Genomic DNA, 26,843 nt, shown 5'->3' with positions numbered 1-26,843 from the left:
TCGCGTAAGTAGTAGGTAAAAGCTAGTTCCCATCAGAAAAGTCGTGCACCTTAGGCATGTAGTATATACGGTAGAGATATCCCATCAGAAAAGTGTTCGCTCCGCTATAACTCGCTACAACCTAGGGCTTTATATACCGCTTGCCTCGGGCGTACGCGCACGACTTTTCTGATGGGAACTAGCTTTTACCTATGTACTATACATGTAATGTACGTGTATCCTCGTAGTGTGGTAGCAAAACACTGGCAGTGTAATAGCATAGGTCAGATGTGGGCAAAGTTTTTTCTCAAAGAGCCAAATTTCAAAGTTGTAAGATTTTTGGGAGCCGCATAACATGTGTATTACGGTATAACATTTCATACTGATAATACAAGCGTGGTAGTTGTATTGTAATTAAATTTATTTATTAGAATACTTTACAATAGCATTGAATAATGTTGAAGTGATCCTAAAAAGCTTTATATAACTTAAAGTTTAGTGAGATTTATAGAATTAATTATGGCTGCTCATTATCTCTTGGTAATCTGGCTCTCTACTGCAGCCTGCTATTCTTAGGAGCTGACACAAGTGATCTCGAGTCAAAGTGGATCTCAACTTGCTCTTGATATTATTCATGTATGAAAATGCTGGTTCACATATATACGTAGCAGCAAACGCGGTGTACCATCATATTTCTAGTCGAGCAAGCTGTGGATATTCAGCCTTTGTTGAAGTTTTCAAGTAGAAGCCCTCCTCAATTTTATTTATATCTGTACCTTTGAGGTTACACAACTCCAGTTCCAGAGATGAGGCATTAACACTCTTCAATGGCAACTGAGTAACCCACTCTCCATTAGGCTTTGCCTTCTGAGGTGCTTTTATGAGTTGTATGTTGTGGTTCAAAGAGTCAAACTGACTAAATCCATTGTTAAACTTTTGTTGAAGCTTTTTTATAAAGTGAGTATGGCGCCTTACAGTGCCTCGCGTTGCGCGTTCACAACTCGAGTTGTGAACGCGCAACCCGACTTTTGAAAAGTAAGGTGCAATATATTGGTATTACGGTAGGATAACCGTAGATCTGGTTATATTAACAATGGTACATCAATAGGCATCCGTAGGCTAATAGAAATTAATCTATGTATGTATGTACTGTAAAACTAGAACTAAATGGCGAATTATAGTGTGCCGAGTTTGCAACTCGAGTTGTACAACTCGAGTTGCACAGCTTGAGTTGTGTAAATATAACTCGAGTTGCAAACTCGAGTTGTGTAAATATAACTCGAGTTGTACAACTTGAGTTGCACAACTCGAGTTCATCAAAACCCAAGCCGAGTTCTTTCAACAACAACTCGAGTTCAAAAACTCGGCTTGAAAACATCTCATCATTTCATTTTCTCTAGCCACGGTATATTTTTATATGGAATTTTTTGGTGCATCATTAAACGTCGTTGACATAATTTCTATGTTTGTTTATTTTCGGTGTTCATTCAGTTTCTTGTCAGGTTCTAGAGAAATAACTCTTTTTCATTTGAACAAGAAGTGGCCCAGCTCCCACATAGATTGTTTTTTATTTAGCTATTTACATTCTACAATTGTTTTTGTCTCGTTATATTTATAGAAACAAATGTACGCAAATATCGCCAATATATATAATTTGAATGTGTATATATATATTTAAATTATTATTATTAAATTTCTGTAAATGTTCTGTAAATGAGACACCCCAATTACTCACTTTGCTTTCTTTACGAACCCGTGTTAGTTTTGCGTAACACAACTCGAGTTCATCAAAAACCCAGGCTGAGTTGTACAACACGGCAACTCGAGTTGTACAACTCGAGTTGTGAACGCGCAACGCGAGGCACTGTAAGGCGCCATAAAATGAGTGTAATCAGCTGTACAAGAGGCCATTTGTTCGTCCTCGTCTAAAAATGCTTTTAGAGTAGAAAAGTGAAGCATATCATCTTACACATCCACTAGAAACAATTCCAACTTATGGGAGAAGGCTTAAACAGCTGGTAGTTTATCAATGATAGTCTTGTTCTTCCTTGAAGCTTGAGGTTCAGATCATTCAAATGGCCACAGATGTCAACAATGAAGGCGAGGCGACTCATATCTTTAGAAGAGCTCATCATCTCTTGAAACTCGCTTGCAATCAGGCTTGTGCATGTATTTAAAAATGAGGTTTGCTCCTGACAAATACTGCACAACCTTGACAGAACATTTCCCTTACTTAGCCATCTAATATTATTTTATGTTAGCAAATCTTCACTAGTGGCATTACTTTCTTTGAGAAACTTCCTTCAGTTTCTGTGTCTGAGAGCTGATCGACTTCTGAAAAAATTGATCATCTTCATAGCCTTACACATTAGTTGTTGAAAGTGATCATTTAGTTTTCCGCATAAAACAGTTTGGTGGATGATGCATTAGAATGCTAGCATTGATGGCATATCCTTTTTCAATCTAGCTATGACACCTTGCTCTCTTCCAGCCATGGTTGGAGCGCCATCTGTTGTTACAGATATGCATTTGTGGAGAGTTGTCTTCATATTATCAAGTCCTTTAACGAGGGCATTATAGATAGCCTGGCCATTGGTTTCTCTTTCTAATTCAACCAAATTAAGAAGCCCCTCCTTCCTTTCTTTACCATCAAAGAATATGTAACACAAGGTATAGGACCAAAGAATTATACTATGCTTTATAATAAAACATGCTGATGCTTTATAAAGAAGCATGAAAATGTAGTATAAATGTGCGGGTTAATATTTTGGAAACAAATATCACAAAATAGGTGCATCTTTTTCTATTTGGAGTTATGTTTTCTCTTTACTGTCTTTTAAAGTGCACTTGTATGATTTCAGCTTGCAACTGCATAGTAAAATGACATTACCAGTTGTCAGTGTACACACAGTAGCCTACATACCTTACAGAAACTGCTAATTGAACTAAACCCATTATATCAGTAGATTCATCAATAGCGTTTGGAAAGTAATCTGCCTGGTCTATATGGTTTAGCAAAGTCATACTGAGATGATCATTAATGCTTTTAATTCTACTAGTAGCAGTTTTCTTAGAAAGTGGTATTGCCTTGACTTTACCAATCACATCACGCTTATCTGGAAAAAGTGTTTCCATAGCCTCAACCATGCATTATTTACTATCTCAGCATGAGAATAGGCAAGCATTGCTTTTGCTGGAATCTTTGACACTCGTGGAGGAGCTTCTGTAGCACGTTTATCAGCAGCTATGAAAGAAGCTAGCATATTTTCTAAAGAATTTAGTGATTTCTGAAGTTTATCTAACTTTTGATGTCTAGCTACAGATCCCAGTAGAAATGTAGTAGTAAGCTCTCTGTGTTTCGTCTCATGATGTCGTTTGATGTTCGTCTTCTTGTTAGCGGAGATCGTTTCCTAGCACAATAGACATTGCGGTTTGCCATGCCTAAAGATGAACGCATATTCCAGAGTTCACTCATCTTGGAATTATCTTGTAGATTCGTTTCTATTTCGTTTACTTTGTGAAGTTCTCATTGTAACTCTGGAAATGGTTCGTTTTTCTTAAAGATGTCATTGCTACTCCCACTGCATTAATTGGCTTAATTGCAAATGACATGTTCAACTAAGAGACAGCATCTTATATAAGCCGGCATTATGAAATCATGATGAAATGACTTCCTGATGAACATTTCTAGAGCATTCCAATTTTATTCTCATTAGGTCAGCAACAGACGTTATTACATCGGAAAAGCTACACGTGCATGATGCCATAGACTATGACTCATGATGCATGTGTAGGCTATATATAATGCAGTAATAGTGCACATTTAAATAAGCCTAATATGTCATAATGCATGTAGTTTTGTACAGTATATTATAAGGATAGTTTTATATACGTCAAAAAAATCTGAATTTTGACAGAGTTGAAAGAGCTGCAATAAAATTTGCAAAGAGTCGCATGCGGCTCTAGAGCCGCACTTTGCCCAGCCCTGGCATAGGTTATAGGTAATACCCGTCAAAGAGTGAACACCGATACACCGTGTATAAAAACTAATATGTTTTATCAGTCTTTTTGGTCTCGTACAAAAAGGGTTATTAACTGAGTTTACGATTATGATTCTATGTTCCACTCAGGGTATTAAGACCTTGAAAAGTATGTAACACCTGCCGATAAGATTGAGACAACGAGAAATATCATAAACTCATCTAAACAAACTTCTTATGAAGATTCGCTTTTATTACTTACTAAGATATTGTTTTCCCACATTTTTTACGCACTCACAAACCGCGGACTTTGTGAGTAAAATATAATAACGATAATAATTGGCACCAGAAAATTCAAAATTTCTGCATGTCTACGAAAAGCGTTAAAACTGAAACCTTTGTCAGTTAGTCATGTAAAACTTGAGAGCATTGGCTTGCATTCTTAGCCAACCTGTGACATTCCAGACGGAGCAGACAATTATAAAATAATTTTATAAGTTTGCATATGTTTCAAAATTAAAAAAGTATAGTATGAAACTTTCATTTACACAACTTTGGAACATTTTTGCTTGTTTCAGTGTTGGTATCTGAATAATTAAACCAATAAAGTTACAGAGGTGTAAAGAAATGCACAGCGTATGAACTCTCATTAAAATATTCTCAAAACTGATGCGGCATATTTTTGTTATACAAAAACTACTATTTTTTTTGGTACCAAAGAAAGCGAATAGTATTATTGCTCAACAACATAATTTTTTAATGGACACAAAATGACCTGTTTTGACGTTCTCGATTTGACAACTGTTATATTAAAACAGAGGCATAGGTCAATAATCTAAGGCAGAAAATTACAATTTTCCAAATGAGTTAGTTCTAGTTTAATTAGCAATACAAAAGCAGAAACAGATGTAATTAAAAGTCAAATACAAATGCCAACACTGTGTTCACTGGTTTCAGTTGTATGAAATTATCACCAAAGCAAGATGCAAACAGGGAGTGAAGCCAGACCACAAGAATGCAAACAGACAACATAGCACCCAAGACATGAAAATATCCAATAATTAGAAAATGGATCATTTCCACTTTAGAGTTTCTAATTTGCAAGAACAAACCAATTAGAAAATCTGAAGTGGAAGTATTTCATCACAGAAGATAAGTCGATCACCCTGCCAGAAAACCACCAAAAGAACTTGGACCTCTAACAACCACGACCAAAACATCTGGAGTTAGTCATCATTGCTAATCAGTACACTCTCACAAGCCCTCTCAAATACCAACCCTATACAACACAGAGAACAGAACCTGAACTCCTAAACACCTCACAGGCTAACAGAGACATCTTTAAAAGAGAACAGCTCCAATGACACAGCCTCTTTTACCATCTTCTGCTGAGCATGTTCTTTTTCAATACCAGGGATCCTATTTCAACCGTTTAGTCTCTCTAAATATGGGCTGTCGTGACTCTCGTTTGACTGTTGAGACTCGCAGCTATACGAGACTGAGCAAACGAACATGGATGACTGTTTGAGCAAGGGAATTATTGTCTATTTTAACCTGCTGTCATTAAGATATTGTTTTAGAATTTTTTTAGCTGTGTATTTAAATTGTAGGACTTGGAATAAAAAAGTATGTTTCACTAGTAAATATAAATTTTGCTTATACTAGGTTAACACTTTCACTAGTACCTGAATTAAAAATAATCGAATTATTTCTCACAAGCTAAGCAAAAGTGCACAAACTAAACTAAACTAGTCTAATAGAATGAGATGACAAAGCAATTTCAACACTGATGTATGTATAGATTCGGATTAGTTTTGGATAGCATAATCTCTCATAACCAATCATAATACAGTCATTACTGTCTGACCAAATGCAAAAAATTACATGATAAGTCGCTTCTGCTCATTGTGCTCCCATCTTGTCGAGAATTAGTGCTGTAACTTTTGAATATACGTGATGTGAAAGTCAAGACAAACCTGAACTTTTAAGATAAATTTGTGATCTGTCTGATTGGCAGAAAATCTCACACATTAAGGGCAATCAAAGGTGATGTGCCATAGAAGGCAAATTGACCAGTTGGCCAAGGAAACACCAAAAACGTTACAGATCATTATACCCAGACAACGACACCAACCTTAACCAGGCACGGTTAAAATAACAACTGGCGTCTCCAACCAGTGCATTTTCATCTGTGCAAGTGCCAGCCAGTTGTCAACTAGGAATTATAAAAAAATGTCATCTTTTCCATTGGTCATCAGCCACTAAGCTTGAAGCAAAGAGCTACATGGTATGGGGCATTAATTAATGTTGGCGCATTGCAGTAAACTAAACCAACCAAAATTGTGAGGTTGGGGTTACGTATTAAGTCTGCCCTAAATTAAATCTTTCACGTGTGCATTTAGCATTACAATTTTCAATTGTTGTTTGCAACTTCTGCTTTTTATAACCAGTAGTAAACTAGTTGTAGTCTGCTCAGTATTTTTTGCATTTAATACTCTATTTCCTTTTCCATTCGCATAGTTTAACCTTCTGCACTGTTAACGCTCTTAATCTGTTTATTTGAAATTGCTTTTTTTACTGAAGTGTTGCTGATGGAAGTAGTTAAGGCTGCATTAACATTAATGATTAGTTTTCAGAATTTTTTTAGCATTTGATTTTAATGAAACTCGTTTACTCCCAAATTTTACCCTTTTACTTTCAAGCTTTTATTCCCATGTTCACTCACCATTGCATTCCTTGGCACAACTAGTAATAAGTTGGGTGTTTGCACTCGACTAATCTACTAACTCAAAAATAAGCACAAAACTTACGCTAGCACACTTAATTCCTTTGGGCTTTTTGCAGAATGTTCTAATCAATGTAGTATTTAGCTGTCAATCAGTTAGCAGTAATACACGCAATCACCCAAGTTGTGTAAAATAGGGTTTATTGAGACGAATTATAAAACATGTAGCTGACAGAGCTATGTACATGCAGTTGGCTTTCATATTTAGCCTAAGAATTTGGAGTTTGTGCTGGAATTCTCCAGGGTCAAATAACAAGTCAAATGGTAAACACCAAGCTCATCAAGTACAATGCTGAGTTAGTTGTTTCATCATTAAATGGTGAAAAAACGATCTGCCAATTATTAGTAGCAGGTCACTGTGTAGTGGCAGCCAGCTTAGGCACCAACACCGAGTGATCGACTGGAAGGTCAAGAAGTAGTGGCATGTATTATAATCGAGCAATTGCTAATAGCCAGTTAGGCTAACAGAATCAAGTTGGCATGGCAACAGGACCATCCTGATTGTTATATTATTAACAAAACGAGTCAGCTCAGCTATCTCAGCTATACTCGGCTTGGCTTAATCGACCAGATTATGACTTAGTTCCGAGAGCCCAGTCTCGTACATATCAAAAAAGATGGTGAGAAGCAATATGCAGGAGGCGGAGCCTACCATGAAAATAAGCATATAAAAGAAGCCTGCTTAGATCATTCCAGCAGAGCAGCGCAGGTTCTGCAGGATTGTTAATTGCTGCACACACACATTTGAATTCATGTATTTATATATTTGCGGGCTGAAATCTGTATTCTTTGGTGACTAAACACCCGGTATGTTTTTTCACTGCGTGAGTGTCTTGTGGGGAGTAACCGAGCGGGCAGTTTCCTTTACAATTGTTTACTCTGCCATTTAGTTACAAAATGTTGTGTGTGACAGCTGTTAACAGTTTCTAACAGTTGTTAAGATCACTTCTACATGATTAATAGAGCTGTCCTGAAGATTGTCTGTTTAAAACTACTTGCCATAATCTTAAAGGTAGCAGGACCCAAGGTTACAGCTTTTGATGGAAATAGTCACAAACGTATGTAACGACTGCTTGTTGTGTCTGCTCTATTATAGTGTTGGCTAATTGTAATAAACCCTGGTAATATTTTACAAACATTTAAAATTCAACCTCAGCCTTTTTTCTCCATATTGTTTGAGATTTGTGAATCAATCATGTTGGCATCGCATGGTAAAAAAAAAGGATGTAGGGTTATGGAAACCATAGTAATTATATAATGCAAACATCCCCAGGTAAAAATCGTCAAGATTTTATGTAAGTGCTGTACATATGAAAAATTAGTAACAAAATAGTATGTTAACCTTGGTAGCTATAGTTACCTACAGTAACTTTATTGTATTTAGTGGTTATGATCTGCAATAAAATGTAACATAATGTACCATGTGCAGTACGTACCGTAGTCAGTTCTTACCTTCAAGACAGACGTATAACATAAACCTTGAATTCACCTTAAATAAGTTTAGCTTACTAAACACACGGACAAGCTAAGTTTTAGTATGTATTTTTAACTATTTTACTAAGTGTCATACTAGAATCATCGCCCCATCTGATATTCTACGAAGAGTTCTATATGAGTATCAAAAATCCAGGTGCCGTGGGAACTGATGTGCCAGTATCATGGCAAAGCCGCCTTACACAAAGCTTTTCACATGCGTGCACTAAAACAAAACTGAAGCAGAAGTAGCAGAGGATGCCGATGGTGAGAACAATGAATAAGAACTCAACATATTGAACAAATAGTTAGAATATACGATATTTTGAAATATCCCAGCTCGTTTTGTAAGACTTGATATTAGCTACTAATAATACTACTAATAATAATGCTAATAATAATCACCTAATTATTATTTTCTACGATTCATCAGTGTCAGGTTATGAAACATAATTACAGTGTTTTGAATTTTTTTTGGTAAAATAAAGCTATTAAACGGTACAATTATATACACATGTACATATACGTATTTACATATATATAGTTTACATGTGTGTGTAGCTATCATAGGATATGGAATGTTCGAAAATAGATAGATGAATTTTAACTTCATCACTGACATCCTAAATTACTGCAAAATAATTATGATCAAAAATTGCAAATCTGATGCTTCTATGGAAAGAATCTCATTTACAGGGGAGATAAATCCTAAAATATCATTTTTATCAAATTTCTTATAAAAGTGGGAATAGCAGTTGCGGCAACTCTTCAGTTTTAAATTCGCCATTATAAAATTAGTCAGCATCACTGCAGAAATTGCTACAGAAAGGGGGTGCCAACGGAGCATCATTTCTCGAGCTCTTTTGCCTGCTCGGCCCATAGCCTATGTAGGCAACTACATGTATAATTACTAAAGTAAACATATTATTTTGTTACTAATTTCAATATCTACATTACATATATAAAGTTTTGATGATTCTTATCAGGTGGTGTTTGCATTGAATATTTACTATGCGTTTCTATACCCCTCTGTACGAAATTATCGCCTTTTGATGCCAACACTGGAACGAATTAAAATTGTATGGGTAGAGTCTACTGTATAATAGCTATCTTCTCGTTTGTGCAAGCATTCAGTGAGGGCTTACTTGATTTTTTAGAGCTTGATGCTGTTGGCCTCTTGGATCAACCCTTTTAGGAGCTTACCCAGAATTCGCACGCCAACAAACGTACAATAACGTTTTCACATGTCTTTTGGACCAAGCACTTGCATGAACTTCTCCCCAGATGAAGAAATTAATCCTTTTGGCAGGGATGGTGACATGTTAGAGAGCCCCGACATATATGTTATAAAGATATACACATACACAGGGATTCTTTTATCTGCAGAATATATATTTGTAAAGAACTATTTATGCCCATCCACTCCATTTTGTAACTGCTTTACGGAATCGAATAACTTCACGGCGAGATATGATATAGCCTCGGCGGTTGTGTACTGTTCAAAACGTTGCTCAAACTTTGCTGTCTCACTCAATCAATATGCCCACAGCTTGAAAAGGCACCGAACCAAATATGGGAAGTCGTGGCGCTGTCTAGTTAATATGAATCTATTCCTGCATAAGGATATATTTCTACAAATTGATTATGCCTGGTACGTTTAACCATCTGCTCATTCATAGATTTGCTTCATGTTTTGTGTTTGTGGAGAGGTCTCATTGACACTAGAATACATATACATGTAGTCACAAATTGTTGTATTTGACATATTAGTGCATTCAGATAAGTCACAAAATATTTTATCCTATTTTATGCCAACATATGTAAATAGCAAGTATAGTAATTAGCAAGAAGGTCACACATGTTCATTCTTTCACACGCCTGTTTTTAACATTCTTTCATGCCATAATTGTCTCACTTTAGGGGGACACGGCTTGCTTTGCTGTCTTACAAATGGTCATTGTTGGTAGATGCCACAGCATGGTTGTCCACTTTGGGAGGAGGACATTCCGCTCTCGGAGAGCACTCGCCCCTACATGTCAGTACTAATTAATATATTGCTCTAATAGTCGTGTTATTATGATGGCTTTGTTCACCAGATCTTTTCTCTATGCAGCTGACACTGCTTGGAGGTAACGGACCTTTTATCTGAGTTGCAGATTTACCTTATAACTAAAAAGTGTTGTATGGATAAACATTACCACGCCACCCTGACGGTGGTGTCATCTTTCGATTAGGTGCTTTAGATGAAACTGCTTTGCCAGGCTTTTCCTATTAGGCTCTCCAACTGTTGAAGAATATACTGCTGGAATGTTTTATGCAGTGGTAGCTCTAATATTAATGGCTTGACGCAATCTAATATTAACAGCTAGAAACTCATTCCTAAAATGGCTCAAAACTAGTGTATTAAAATCGGCTACTATGGAAGTAGCTGACAACGGTTAATAGGAGGAATGACATGTAACTGTCATATATAAAGTACTAGTCGAAAGACCGGTGTTGCACGGCCATTAAAAACAGCTTATAAACATTGGCAGGTAATGCAGTTGCTTGCCACTAGCCTGGTACATTGCAAATGACTAATTTGAGTAAGATAATATCCATATTGCTAAACTTGCTAGGTAATAAGAGCCATGAGAGCAAGCTTTAGTGATGTTGCGTAATGCAGAATGCTATGCGTATTTAACTGCCATAGGACTCTTATCACCTAATGAATCCATTGCATCTCGCATAGCTTAATTCGTTAGATTATCACCTGGTGAACGGGAGGTTCCAAGATCAAATCCAGCACGAAGCGGATCTTTTATTCTTAAATTTTAATAGCTATAGCTTATAAACAATGAGAAGTGATAAGAGTTGCCTGCCACTCGCTATTAGCCTGGCACATTGCCAATGGGAAGTTTCAGTAAGCTAATAATAGCTAGGGCTTCTAATGACGGTACGCCATAACCAAATACCATGACTGCGTCATGGTATTTGCTCCCATATAGCGACACATATGGCGTAGCTAGTCTATCAATTTCGGTTGCTGAATCGGTACGGCGTTGGACTGGTGAACGGGAGGGTCCGAGATCAAATCTTTTTCGTTACGAGTTCTTTATTCCAAGATGCTAATATTAGCTATAGCTGGACATACAGCAAACAGACTTTGAGAAATATATATACATGTATAGGCCTATAGACTAGATGTACTACCCGGCATTGCCCGGGTGATAAAAAAGAACAGCAAAATTATTTTTATTTAAAGGTTGACTTGCAACAAAATTCACATTACAGTTATTTGGTATCATAAGATTCACCATGTCTTACTCTGTTGTGTTGTAGTGCAAAATATATGGGAATGTGATTACAAGTTCTTAAAAGCAAAAAACGAACATTTAATCGCAGCCGCACGAGACCGCTGTAGTTTGGATTCGCTTTCCAAAATAGCTCAAATGGGACGTAGTTGTTACAGGATGGTTTCTGCTTACACTTTCATGCAACCTCATTCGTCGAAATATTTTCACAAATATACTTCACGCATTCAATAAAACTATGTCTATTGTTTTTACGCGTCTGTTTTATCGTCATTGTAATGCTGTTACTTTTAGCACTGATATCTTATAACTTACCGTAAAAAATCGTTAAACTTTTTAACCTTAGCTCGAAGGAGTACATATCATTGTCTGATAATCATGACGAGCCTGTTGGTCACTTGTGATAATCGAAAAGTGCTGCAAAAATTATTTGCGAAGTATTGGGTCACATGATCAGATTATGACTTGACGATTGAATGATGCCGAAACAAAACTGTAAAGTAGCGAGCATCTATATTTGATACGGGGTCTTCGGTAAAACCCGAAGTGTTTGTCATAAACTAGTGCTACGATAAGTTTATATATTGAGCTTTTTATTGGCCTTTCAATTCACGTGAGAACATCACGTGACAAGACGATAACCAAACTGTAATGAATACGTCAGAGAAATAAAGAGATTACAATCTACGACGGCTTTTCATTTTTGAGCTTTTAAGAGCTTGTAATCACTTTCCACATATTTGGCACCTACAACACAAAAGAGTAAAGGCCGGGCCACACGTATCGTGTAATTTCAACTAATCTGGGAAATTCCATTCGTACGAAAGTTATGACCTGCCACACGGAGTTTCCCCACCATGGATTCGTATGAAACTAACTTTCAACTAGCCAATCATAACGCGGTGATAAATTGAAGCCGATTCCGTTTCAATCATTTGCTTCAGTACAAACATGCGGGTCAGATCTAAAAAAAATAACGATTTGTGAGTTTCTAGTCGCAATTCCTAGTTCCTAAAATCGGTTGCGGAATGTACACGTAAATTAATTTCGGCGCCTACAATATAACTGCGCATTATTAAGGTCGTTTCTACGCAACTACAAAACTGCTAATGCTAGTTGCACTGAGTAGTTGTAGTAGGCTGTTGTTGTAAATGGCTTTAGTATACTTTTGAATAGAGCTTGTACATTGATAATATTATTACGAACTACATGTATGTACATGAGTATGTACTACTACATGAGTATGTACTACATTGCAAAACGGTTATTTTGTATGACTACAGCAGGTTTTGGCTTGCCCACAAAACCGTTTTACTTTTTCTTGTAATTACAATACAAATTTGAACCTGACTTTTCAGCAATCATTAGCCTAGCTACAAAACAGTTATATTTCTATTAAATACATATTGGAACCTGACTTTTCAGCAAATATTAGTCTAGCTACAAAAAAGTTATATTTCTGTTAAATAAATCCATTACGGCCATGGTACTACTGATTACATATAATCGCCAACACAGTACGCAGTTTTCAAACCGAGTTAGGAACTGCGGGCTAGAAACTCGCAAATCGTTATCTTTTTTTAGATCTGACCAAACATGCGCAAAAGAAAACGACCTTCAACATTCAACTAACCTTTTCAACCGACCAATCAAACAACGATTCGTAGGAATTTCTGACGTTTCGTCTAATTCAGGATTCGTTCATCGTGCGCAACCAACGATGGACGAATTCGTCCAAATGTCAATTCGTACGAATCGTTTCGTCCAAATTTCGCCGATTTCGTGAGAATTTTGTCTCGTGTGGCCCTACCTTATGACATGGTGAATCTTTTGATACCAAATAACTGTAATGTGAATTTTGTTGCAAGTCAACCTTTAATGATGATGATTTTTGACAGGAGATGATTGCATTAGATAATTACTTTGCGCCAAACAAAAAATTTTTTAGCGGAGCAAAACTTTTCCCACTTACGTCGAAATACAAGTATCAAGACTGCTTAAAAAATATGAACTACTCTTAGCCTGATACAGTTACTAATAATTATTTTTATGGCGTTGCATTCAAAGTTTTAATCAAAACAATGTAAAAACTGAGTTTGAAAATGGACTTCGATATGAACAGAAACAATGAATGTATTAATTGTTATTGATGTATTGGAGTCATTATTGGTATGGTTTTGTGGAAGTTTTTTTACTGATCTATTGCTATAATGGGGTCGTAAAGATAAAGAATGTCAAATAGTGACGATCAAATAGAAATCAAATCGGAGTGGCATTCAATTAAGGGCGGCACTCTAATTTTAAACGTTTGTCCCAGAGTGATGCTTAAATAAAGGTGGCGTTCAAATACAGGTTTCACGGTACTTTTCATGTCATATACAGTTTGAATATAATTGGCATATTAGTTTATGGAAGTTCAGTACGTACAATCTAAAATAAAACACCACAAAAAGCAATACCTTTTTTTCAGGCCAACAAAGCTGGAAATCTATCAGTCAAGCAGTTTAGACTCGCTTTAGAGTTGGGTGACAAGGGATTAGAGTATAGATGCAGATTGTACTATTCCCTTAGTTTGATACAAAGAGGTCGACTCAACGAGTCCAAAACGCTAGTAAGGTGAGCCAAAAAAATGCTGTTGCTGCCTTTTAATTGCTTCTTAGTTTAGATGTGCAGAATCGCAATGTTTGACTTGTAATATATGTGCAGATATATAACAGGTGTAATGCACTCGCTCAGCTTGTCTTTTGTTTGACATGTAATATATGCGCAGATATATAACACGTGTAATGCACTCGCTCAGCTTGTCTTTTGTTTGACATGTAATATATGTGCAGATATATAACACGTGTAATGCACTCGCTCAGCTTGTCTTTTGTTTGACATGTAATATATGTGCAGATATATAACACGTGTAATGCACTCGCTCAGCTTGTCTTTTGTTTGACATGTAATATATGTGCAGATATATAACACGTGTAATGCACTCGCTCAGCTTGTCTTTTGTTTGACATGTAATATATGTGCAGATATATAACACGTGTAATGCACTCGCTCAGCTTGTCTCTTGTTTGACATGTAATATATGTGCAAATACATAACATGTGTAATGTACTCGCTCAGCTTGTCTTTTGTTTGACATGTAATATATGTGCAGATATATAACACGTGTAATGCACTCGCTCAGCTTGTCTTTTGTTTGACATGTAATATATGTGCAGATATATAACACGTGTAACGCACTCGCTCAGCTTGTCTTTTGTTTGACATGTAATGTATGTGCAGATATATAACATGTGTAATGCACTCGCTCAGCTTGTCTTTTGTTTGACATGTAATATATGTGCAGATACAGTGAAACTCGGATAACTCAAACTTCAAGGGACCGAGCAAAAGTGTTCGAATTATCAGAGCGTTCAAGTTATCAGAGCACTGTCACAAGTCCATGTATTTACTTATTTATTAGTAGATACATGTACATATACAAACTATAATATAAATCAAAAGCACAAATGGCTTGTTTCAAATTAAATGCTTCTAATGTAAAGTTTAAAACGTTTTTATCAAAAAGTATAGAGATTTTTTTATCACTTGAGATTGGTTTGTTGTTTGAGGTGATGTTATTGCCAGGACGTTTTTAGATTGACATTGGCAAAACTTGATCGTTGCTGAAATGCTCAAAAGAAAAGACATCTTTTTCTTTTGAGCGTTTTACCCACGATCAATTTTGCCGATTTTTCTTGAAGTTTATGCAAAGTTTATGCTTACTTTACCTGGGATTCGTTAAGAGCAACACTCTGAGGCAGTTCAATTAAAAGTTTTACGAGTTTTTACGGTACATTGTATATCACTCACGCTTTTTGAATGGATACTTATTGAATGTACACACGTATTCTGTGTTTAGGTCAAACGATGAATAGTTTTTTTTAGCTAAGACAACGTATACGTTTAATTACAATTTTTAAGATGTTTTAAACATTCAACATTCCGACGTTGATTCAACACGGAATCAACGTCGGGAGGATTTTCGCCACGCAATTACAAAACAAAAACGACATGCTGTTTTTGTTGTGCGTGGCGAAAATCCTTGCGCGCGTGACCCGGCTAGCGAGGCTAGCCCGTGCTATTAATCGTATAACAGTATAAATCAAATTTCACCAAACCTTTAGAAAAGTTGTTGACAAAAATATTTTGCCGATGGAGGTAATAACGACGCTTATGAATTACGAAAAGTTGAGGTTTACCTCTATGGCTTGGAATAAAGTGATTTTATAAAGCGATAGCAACCGTTTCGGTAGCCGTTGGGCAAAAACAGTTCGAATTAACAGTGTTGAGTTCGAGTTATATAGAGCCACTTATCATTGCGTGGGAACGGACCAAGCAAATCCAGTCGAGTTAACCATGTGTTCGCTATATCCGAGGGCGAGTTATCCATGTTTCACTGTATATAACACGTGTAATGCACTCGCTCAGCTTGTCTTTTGTTTGACATGTAATATATGTGCAGATATATAACACGTGTAATGCACTCGCTCAGCTTGTCTTTTGTTATGCCGATCACTGTAAGAATGTCTGTTGACGCTTTGCTCTTAGGAAAGTAAAAATAAAGAAATTCTATACAACTTTTTTGCACTACTTTTGCCAATTGATCCAAATCTCATTCCCGCTTTGCAGGCGGATATTTGCTGTGACTAAAGCTAGTCTACGTGACCAACGACTGCTGGCCATGTGCCAAGGTGTCTGGAGTAAACTCAGGTATCACTACACCAAGAGACAAAACACTTCCATCTTGTTTAATCATTCCTCCAATGGTGTTATGAGGTCTGAGAGTGGCGATAAACAGGACTGATTGTTGTTTGGAACTACAATTCATTGTAGTAGCATGAACTGAACCTTTTGATGTAAACTATTGATGAACTAGCTGGATGGTGCATGGGGCCCTTCACAGACGCCATGTCTGCCTTGTTTCTCGTGATTAATGCCTTACAATTATAAAAACCAGCTTTTTTAATATCCGTAGGTTGCCAAACGAAATAAATTGAAATCTGCGTTTAAATTAATAAAATTATATTCGGTATTACCACTTGCTTGAGATTATATAAACATGTACATATAGTTGAGGTGTTAATATCAGCATGAATATGTCAGCAAAGAGAGAAAGGAAGGAAGTACATCAATTGCTTACCATTCCAAAAGGGTTTCAGTAGGCAAAATCATTAGTCAACAAGCTTCCTCACTGTACTGCATTGCAGATATTATAACATACTCCATGATGGTTAATTGATAGCAGGGCGCAAACCATCACATCATACTTATAACATTTGGCACTAAGAATATTTTGATGCATTGCATTATTAGCATATATAAATAATTCTTTGTAAAATATACGAGTCCTACAAGTCAGTACCTGACCGACGAGGTAAAAAATATATATATATAGATCATTGTAATTGTAATGGGTTGAAGATGGATAGATGGCTGTTTGAGAGTGAAGTGGAAACTGTGTGAGAACAGTCTACTTAGCAGGATACTTCCTGTCGATCACATGCCTTATGTATTCCTCTTGCTCACTGCTCAAGCCTAAGCTTGGCAAGTCCTGCAACAGTCGAGCCCTCTAACTAACACGCCATTATATGACAGCATAATGAGACAGCATAATGTGACAGTACTAGTCAAGTACTACAGCTTTACCCATGCTAATCTAAGGTTTACAGTTCATTTTGTTATGTCAAATCAATTAATGTAATGGGAGTGATTCAAATTCTCACTGCAACTTTCTGCAGTGCTTCATTCAGAAAGTCGCTATAACATTAGTCATCTGTCATCCTCCAAACCGCATCAGGCACTCTGGAAGAATAGGCCAATATTCGGACACCTGAAACCTTAGCTACACAGTGTAACATTAGCTGACTGAACAGGGTTGCAACTTGCAGCTTTTGGTTAGAGCATTGACCCTGTTAGTGTTAGACGCTGCCCTGTATGCTGCCCTATACAGGGCAGCGTCTATCACTAAATTTGCCACATAATCCTAGTGTTACATGCTACAAATTTTTGAGCTTCAATGTTGTGGTTTTGATCGTAGGGATGAGGATGTATTTAAATGATACGCAGGAGTGGTCACACAACTCCCCATTGTTCGTAGCTGACAAGTTTACACGCTATGAAGAAATTGTTGCACAACTGCGTGTCTTTTATATTAGCCTGTTACGCTTTTAGCTACAGCAGGGCGCATATTTCATATCGCGACTGACGCTATTATGATGCATCTAAGGTCGAATGTCAATCATCCCTTTCCAATTACAATGGCTATTTACGGCATCTGCCAGTTGGTTGTACATAGCCGTTTTTTCTTCTTCCGTCATCTATCTTTAAAAAAATGTTTGATGCAACCAATAGGTCGAACATTGTGATATCTAACTCGTCTGAGAACAGACCATTTTAGAAAATAACTGAATTTGCAAGAAAAAGTTCCCACACGTTTTGACATTTTAAAATATTGTGTTTTAAAATTTATAAAAATATTCATGTTTTGAAATTTTAAAATAAATGTGTTTTAAAAAAATTTTTAAAACATGTGCGTTGAAAATAGAGCTGCATAGGGATGCGGTAAGGATGTCACCAATGAAAATAGAGCTGCGTAGGGATGCGGTAAGGATGTCACCAATGAAAATCCAACCTCCGATCGCAAAGATTTGTGCAATAATACGAACATTGATGTTTACATCATTCGAAGTACTTGGTTGTTGATCGCTTGGAAGAATTAAACAAGCAATGTTTGAAACCATTTACATGCTACAAAGATGAAAAATATGACAAAATTTGTAGCGTGTAACGTTAGTGAATTTCAGCGCTAACTTGCTATACACCATACCCAAACAATAGGGCCTCTAATACTGGTAATAGCGCCTAATACTAGTATATCATAACATAATAACATAAGCTATATGCAAAGGTTACTCCAACAGTCATTGCTGCAGTTTTTCAATAAGGCTATGTAGAGATGAGAACCTGTATAAACATGACCATCTATTATATCAACAAGAACAAACCTTGTCGAATTGGTCCTCAGACCCATATCCTCCTACATATCCATTGACCTTGCAAGCTACATAGGAAGAAATGATCTGCTTATCACCGAGCCCGAAGCTGGCGAGGAGGCCACTCTGGTTTCTGAGCAGGTACTTTTGGTGGTAGCTGCATCAAACAAGGCATACGTATGATCACCATTCAATCGCGAGGAAGTCAAGCAGAAATAAAATAAAACGGGCCAAATGACTGCCAGTTTGTATATGCAATCGAATAAGAATTCATTTACAGATGGCAACACACCTCAATTTGTATCTACATCCTTTGACCAACACCATTACAAGGTGGCCTCGAAATATGTTCACTAGTTTTAGGAGGCTTTAGCCCTATCGCTGGTCAAATAAAAGACTACGAATGTTATTTTTAAATTTTGCAGTTTCGTTCATCTGTATTGGATATCGCAGGACTATAGATGAAGTCAAACTAACGCAAGCTCATGCCGAAATTGCAAAACTGATTGTTTCAAAACGAGTAACATGCTGTGATGCAAACGATTGCAACATGTAATATGATGCAGCACACCAAATACTGACCGCACCAATGCTCAGTGATTAGCCAAATGAAAAAGCGCATCACACACTTTCTTATTCAAGGGTGACGATAACAATGTGTACTGCTGTAGAGGCATGAATTGCCAAATCTAAATCAGTGCAAATGCTGAGTCACAGCCATATAATGACTCTCTCTTCAGCGTCTTATGACAGCCATATAATGTCTTACCCATCAGCGCCTGTGAGCACAGCCATATAATGTCTTACTCTTCAGCGCCTGTGAACACAGCCATATAATGACTTACTTTTCAGCATTGTAGAAGGTTTGGGCTGGAAGAATCTTGGTCACAATTTTCTTCATTTTTTGTTTTTGAAAAGCTGTTTTAGATATTTCAGCCAATTCTTTCTGCTCATCCCCGTGGTAAAATATAGCTGACATGTACTGCCTACTGTGACATGTGGTTGAGTCATGACTGCCCCAAAACAGCTTCAACATCTTCTCGTATGAAGTGACATTGGGATCGTACTCAATTTCTACTGTTTCTGTGTGGTCATTGCTAAATATTGAAAAGAAGATTTAGCACACATACATACCTATCACAAGGTCAATCGGTATGTCTGCCATATAAGTAGGTCATTTTCATTTTCCGGGTCTAACAAATCGGAACATCGGCATTGATGATAGTTCAATAGACGAAGGAGGACCGAAACATTTTAAAAATCAACTTCTACTTGGCTGAAGATACACAACACAAACTATTGTAATATTAAGCGTATTCAATACTTTTAATGTCAAATAAAACCTATAATGATAACATAAAACACAAAAACATCTAAAATAAAAAGATAAGAACCAAGGCTTGCACTAATAATAAGAACCAAGGCTTGCACTAATAATAAGAACCAAGGCTTGCACTAATAATAAGAACCAAGGCTTGCACTAATAATAAGAACCAAGGCTTGCACTAATAATAAGAACCAATGCTTGCACTAATAATAAGAACCAAGGCTTGCACTAATAATAAGAACCAAGGCTTGCACTGAAAATAAGGGCAAAGGCTTGAAGTAATGAATGTTTAGCAGTCAAGCAAAGCTATGAATAATTTTTTGATGAGTACTATTAGCTAAAAGCTCATAATGTATATACAAAATGATACATACATACAGTACAATTACAATTAGGCTTCGCTAACGCGATAATCCGAAAACTTGTTGTAGCCCACTGTTAGTTTTGTATTAAAGTAAATAACCGGAGAAGAAAGCTCCAATTTTAGTTGGGATTTAAAGCACAGAAACTAGTAAAGAAAGAATGAAAAACAATTTATGACCACGTAGTTGGCTCGCAGCACACAATTTGCATATACATACATGTACTTGTCTTTAGATTTGCTTTAAGCTTCAGCACATCTCACAAATCTTCACAATATTTATAACACACTAAGTTTATTGTTCTTAACTATTTATTAATCCAACACATCCGCAATTAAGATTTATAGTTACCCTTAAAGATCTGGTTGCGTCAAAAAGATCGATTTAATGAAATTAAGACCAATAAAAAGCTAAAAAATCAGCTACAATTTGATGTCATTTTTGTCTTTGTGGACTAACACTGTTCAGAGATGTAAGCGTTTGAATGGGGCCATCTTTTAAAAAACTCAGATTCCAGCGGGTGCTTCACTTGTGACGTAACGAGTGTTACATGTGAAAAGAGCCCACGAGCGATAAATATAAGATCTCTTCTTTAGCCAATCATCAAAAGGAAATTTTTATATAGGTCATATTAAATGTTATCGCTCGTAAAACGAGTTTTCTGTGATGTCGAAGATTCTCGTCATTAGGGAGATTACTCTATTACTAGTTAGTTACGCGCATCGACTACTAGTAGATTCTAGTAGCTACATGCATCGTCATAAGTTATGGTTAGAGCTGACAGGCGTCAGCAGCGTTATGCTGCAGAGGAAGATAGGAGAATGGAGGTAAACTTATCTTCAACTTTGAGTACCCTATACATACATTCTGAGCTAACGGTAATAATTTTAGTAGTCATGAATACATCTTACTAATAAGTAAAAGTTAATTATAACTTTTTGCTATCACGAATCATCGTTGCATAACTTTTTAATCGTTTCACAACTTTTTATCATTTCACCTAGCTATAGCATTTTTTTTGGCATTTTCAGCTAGTAAATTAGATTAATGATTAGGACTTATGTTCAGTGTGTAAAAAGTGAGGAAAACCGATTGATCAATGCTCATCTTCAACTCTCAGAAACAAAGCTTCGAATTGTTGGCTTGGCGTATTTATGCTTTTATTAAACATTTAATCGTTTTGAAAATTACACTCTCAAATTAAAAGCTTTCAGTAGATACGCGTGAGAACGACATACATGTATATATATGAATTACATTTATTACATTTGTTTTAATGTTGCAGTATGTTTATGTTTACAGGTTCACTAGCGGAGCAGTCGTGTTGGTCTGGAAACTGCCATAAATGGGAAAGAGAGACACGAATGTGTGCTGCACACCATAATATGTTTTGTTAGAGTTTTCTGCAGTAGATTAATTTGTCCTATCATATGAACTGAAACTATGTTAATGGCCACGACTTGGATGGATGTTTTTAATAAAAACTTTGTGCTGCGATGAAAATTTTTTGGCTTGTAAAAATTATATAAAATATTATTATTGAAGACAATGCAAAACATGATTTGCAGAACATATTGAATACATTATAGCCCTGTTATCATCTGTGCTAAAATCTTCTCTAATAGATGGATTTATGAAGTTTAATCTGAGCTGTATTGACAGGTACTTTTTAATAGCTCTACTCAATTCCCATGGACCAAATAATAAGTTCAAAAACTTTTATGCTCCACCCAACTAAGTGAAAACAGCTGAGTCCACAAACTGCCAACCAGGTGCAAGAATGGTTTTATCAACCCTTTGCCAAAATCGTTTGGTTAATTGATGTCAACGAATTTGACGTCGTTTTGCGTTCACTACTTCGGTCAACTCATAAAACCTTTGTTTTGTACTTGAATTAACTAATCGAATGGGACCAGTAAAATTTTCTACAAATTTATACTAATAATGACTAGATAACGTAGACTATACATGACTTTTTGGGATGCAGTTGGTTTCGCCATATATTCAACATATTATTTACAAAGATGGCGGCGTGCCAGTTTTATTTAGTAGCTAGTTTCCGGTGTGCGTGTATCAACTGAGAACTTAGCTGATACAAAGGCTGTGATGAAATAAGCTAACTCGACGACCTAATTACCGTAAACCGGTAGACTTGGTAGTCGGTACTCAAATGTTTACACAGCATTTACAGGAAGTTAATATGACAAGTTTTCAATTTCCCTTATTTGAGGCGTTTGAAAAATTCATAATAATGTATCTGTAGCTCCTTTTAAAATTTTATTCTAGCCAACATAAGTAAATACAAAATAAAATATATGCCAATAGAGCCGCATAGGACTAGACTTTTATTGCATAAGTCAATGTGAATACAAGAGATAGAGACAAGTTGTATCCCGTGTTACATCATTTTGGGCAAGTCTGGGCATGTTTTTTTTGGCCTGAGCATTTTTACCGCGATCAAATTTTTTCGATTTTAATCTTCAAGTATCTTGACAATGAGATCACCTAACACAACAAACAACATATCAGCTGATAGACAAAAGCAATACTTTCTTTTAAAATCAACTCAAATTTGACGAGCCACATTCACACAACCACAAGACTCACTCTGAACTAATGAGTTCCTCCATTTTAATGTTAGGACAGAAAATGCCTTTTGTTGCATACCATGGCCAGTAGATTACAACATTGTTTGTTAGACAAGTCTAGCACAAATACATATATTTAGTTTCTAGGAGTCAGCAAAGATAGCCGCTATAAATAGGTACACGATGCAAATAGTGGCTGAGCAGTGACACTAGATACTAATTCTTCAGAAGCGCCAAACGCTACATCAACTAGTTCTGCAGCCAGACATTAGCATAAACTAAATAAGTAAATGATACTTACAGATTGTGGTAGGTGGGGAACTCTGTCGATCCGCCGGTATACCCTACCTTGGTTCGAATAACACCAGAGGCGCAGCCAAACTGGGCCTCTGGAAACCAAAATCAGCTGAGGGCAAATGTAGCTTTATGCGTTTTAACAGCAGGATCTCTGGCTACTTGTGATTGAGCCATCTGAGTAAAATGACAATCATTGCTATATAGCCCAATACACCACAACTATTAGGTTAAAGAAAAAATGTCAATATCCTAAAAAAACCTTGCAGTGCCCCAGCATGATAAGCTCAAAAATTGAGGCTTTGCTTTTAGTATGAACAGTTATTGTAGCACGAAATTAAGCCAATACAACGGCATTAAAATTATGAATTGATATGTATCACTAGTCTTAAAACGTGACTACCAATAAAACTACTTCTAACAATGATATACAGCCCCCCATGGGGGGCTGTATATCATTGTTCTAACAAATAAAACAAAAGCAGCCAAGGTACCGTCTCAGCATCATGGAGAGAACTGTGCTAAAGTATCATAAAACAATGTAAATTCGACAAATATTTTTATATTGTATGACAATGATACAACCCATAACATGATCAAACAATAGAAAGGGTCACTATCAATGTTACACAATATGTACTTACAAGATCTGGTAAAAAGCTAGCGCAAACTTACGCCTATGGAACAAACGATATTAACTATTATCTTGACAGTTACTTTATACTAACATTAGTGTTTCCCATGAATTTGGAAAATAAGGTGAACAGACGGCGGCCACTAGCAAAATGAACGTAATTATGTAATTGAGTTATAACTTTCATTCCAAGTCGCCTTCGACTTGGGCCTTCGACTTACGCAACTGTAGTTTTAAAATAGTCTAAGCAGTGTTCGTTCTTCTAATATTTTTAACGATAAAATAATGGAATGCCATTAAAATTTTGCTACACAGCGAATCAAGTCGAGTTCATTTATTAAAAAATACAACTGGTGTTTGCGTCGTGTTAACTAAAACTCTGATCAAGTTTTATTAAGATTTCAAAATTTAGGTATGTTTCGAAAAACATTTGTGTCATTTAAGCATAAAGTTATGTTGTTTTAAGCACATTATTGCTTGTATAATAGTGTTTAGGCATTTTAGTCACTGAAAACACATTCGCCTAATAAGAATACGCGCCTTTATAAGAAGTAGGCCCACTGCATGAGATTACCACAAAGCTTAGATTGAATTAGTAGTTGAACAGCAAAATAAGGCATATATTTTACATGCCTAATTTATCCAGCTGAATAGTAGTTTAGATATTGACGTCTAGTTCATGTAGTATATGTAAGAAATGTATGATATAAGTCACTATCAAAACTGCGAAATGTGTCCCATCTACTACCCCTAGCGTCGTTGTTAACCTTGATGTAGCATTTAGTCACTCTTAATACTAAACAGCATAGACCTATTAACTAGACTGGACAATGCAAAACCAAGGTGTCCTACATAAATAACGTCATTGCTTTGTTCACTTCCAGTTAGTCAGGCAAGTGAGTCATCATTTTTTGCATTGAAAGCATAACACTTCTAGTTAGTCAGACAAATGAGTCATAATTGTTTACATTGAAAAAATAAAGAGGCGCTTTTGTTGTTACATGTAATTTAACATAACTACTAAGGTACACAAGATATTTGTTTTAAATTTTAGATATAAAACGCATGCACTATACAAAGCACTATGCCTTTTCAACCCTGCAAATTTGCAAACATAACGTTGAACATTTCATATGTGCTAGTAAAAATGTATATTGATCCATTCTAAAAATATTGAAAAATTATTAATGTTGTTCTATGCTATGGGCCAACATGTCAGGTAGCTAGGTGTACAAACCGATTTCAAATGCATACACACTGGTAAATGGTACACTGATCACAATCTGCCATGAATATAAATGTTGGGTCTTGGGTGTTATGCAAACAGCGTGAGAAAATTAATAGAAAACAAGCAACATATGGTACACTTTTCTACACATATTGTGAAGGGCTAGACATGACTACGGACGACCAGTCGGCTGAGCCTTGATCTAAGACTATTCTTGTTAACAGCTACCTTTGTAGCCTTCTGATAAATTTTAATCCTGACATATCTTGAGGCGATACTTTCGAGTAACGGTGTGGATTGAGCATGAAAATTCCTTATGCAAATTGCTTTGTAAGACCAATGAAAGAGTCTTAGTGACCACAAGCTTGTGTATGTCCGCAGTGATTCTCTGTAAGTCGACACACTGTCATAAGATCAGTTATGAGCATCGACATATCTTTGTGATGACAGGATGAGGTTATAAAGCTGGTGCAGGCATTGCAGTTGAGTGTTAAGCTCAGTACCACATAACCTACTAAATAAATATTGCCATATATTTCTATTTAGTTAATTAGTTTGCAATTAGGTCAATTGCTGTTTTTCTTTTAGTAGTCATCAATGACTCATCATTTGTCCTACTTTTAACACCTGCACAATTTGCTGCATACTTTCTCTTGTCACGTTGAGCTTGTATTGCTAACGCGTCTTTTTACACAATACTGCTTTAAAACAGTTGGAAATCTTCTCCACTTGTAAACATAACAAATATCAGAAGCTAATATTAGTATAAAAAGCATATGACCCAACCGTAATATAAATTTAACTACATCTCGCTGATCTGCTGCAATATTATTTCAAGCCACTCTACTTTTTGTATATCTGCTCTATATACTACCAATATAAGTTAAAGTAGCTTGAATCAAAATACATGTACATACCCAAACCATGTCTACAATATGAGCAGCCATGCAGTTTAGAATATGCAGCAAGGCTGCAATGTGTGCCAGATCCTTTGTTTTGTAGAAAATGTACTGATGATTTCAATGGCGTCTTTTAGAAAGCCAGGATCACATTCTATAGACTCGAACCAGCGTCTTAGAGTTTGTGCGTTAAAAAGTTTGAACAATGTTTTAAGATAGGCGTATGCTTTTGTGGAATATTAGTACACGGTGATGGCAAATTCTTTGATTTTTTGGCTGTAGACCATTTTTATATTTTTGTTTTTGGCTTCATTTTCTACTAGCTCTCACAGACAACCATCTATCGAGTCGAGCTTAGCGCTTTCGATTTTTTTTTTTTAGAAGTAATGCAAGCAAATTCTTCTGAATACGTGCGGTGTTTTGAAGCCTTTGAAGCGTGTGGTTAAATGTGTTGACTTTCTTTAGAAGATTCGGTATACATATTTCTGGTGCAATTTTTAGTCTACCTCGTAGGCGCTTATTGGGAGAGTCGGGAGTGACCTCTTCTGATTGCTTGGTGGCTGTTGGCTCTTCAGAGCAAAGTGAAGGTTCTGGTATACTGGTTCTCGGTCTGCTATAGATTATGTAGATGGTGTTGGTCGACAGCAGTCATATATGCTTTAGTTGAGTCACTTGTAAGTATTTTGGCAAAGAATCAAATATATTTGGTACAGCAGTTGGCTTCAGAATGGCAGCCATCTTCATACCATGAGGTCTATGATAGAAGTCTATTAGGAAATGATCACTGCAGAGAGTATTTGGAAGGCATCCAGTTCTTACCTTTCACAGCGTATATCCACTTGTTACGCCTGTCTAAGTGTTTTTCTTCTAATGGAAAGATGTGGCAGCTGAGTTTACTGTCCTTTGCTGTAGTATTAGAACACTCAAATGCTCAACAAAAATTTCTGCTCATATTGCCCGGCAAAAT

The 26,843-nt window shown here is 36.4% G+C and overlaps 3 protein-coding genes across 4 annotated transcripts in view; 2 read left to right on the top strand and 1 right to left on the bottom strand.

Annotated features, from left to right (window-relative positions):
- The first annotated feature begins 146 nt into the window (after positions 1-146).
- Positions 147-16,584, top strand: LOC137389791 (uncharacterized). Of its 2 annotated transcripts, none has more exons than XM_068075890.1 (5): positions 147-209; positions 9,375-9,868; positions 10,138-10,252; positions 13,981-14,126; positions 16,182-16,584. In XM_068075890.1, exons 2-5 carry the CDS (start codon positions 9,462-9,464, stop codon positions 16,354-16,356), a joined length of 843 nt encoding a protein of 280 aa, XP_067931991.1. In that variant the 5' UTR covers positions 147-209; positions 9,375-9,461; the 3' UTR covers positions 16,357-16,584. The 2 variants fall into 2 exon arrangements, with proteins under 2 accessions (XP_067931991.1, XP_067931992.1); XM_068075891.1 differs by lacking the exon at positions 147-209 and adding an exon at positions 256-346.
- Positions 16,558-23,983, bottom strand: LOC137389793 (peptide methionine sulfoxide reductase-like). Its single transcript, XM_068075893.1, has 5 exons — positions 23,844-23,983; positions 23,123-23,292; positions 19,390-19,641; positions 18,557-18,701; positions 16,558-17,103 (listed from the first exon to the last, which is right to left on the bottom strand). Exons 3-5 carry the CDS (start codon positions 19,578-19,580, stop codon positions 17,023-17,025), a joined length of 417 nt encoding a protein of 138 aa, XP_067931994.1. The 5' UTR covers positions 19,581-19,641; positions 23,123-23,292; positions 23,844-23,983; the 3' UTR covers positions 16,558-17,022.
- Positions 23,984-24,108: 125 nt separating this feature from the next.
- LOC137389790 (24-hydroxycholesterol 7-alpha-hydroxylase-like) overlaps positions 24,109-26,843 on the top strand; it is a 63,796-nt gene continuing 61,061 nt past the window's right edge. The window contains exon 1 of the mRNA XM_068075889.1: positions 24,109-24,161. The gene's annotated coding sequence lies outside the window, so the exon portion shown is untranslated. The remainder of the gene's footprint in view (positions 24,162-26,843) is intronic.

This window comes from Watersipora subatra, chromosome 3, assembly GCF_963576615.1.
Source record: "Watersipora subatra chromosome 3, tzWatSuba1.1, whole genome shotgun sequence".
Classification (NCBI taxonomy): Eukaryota; Metazoa; Bryozoa; class Gymnolaemata; order Cheilostomatida; family Watersiporidae; genus Watersipora; species Watersipora subatra.
Note: the sequence above shows the minus strand (reverse complement) of the source record. Positions and strands in the feature narration are given on the sequence as shown.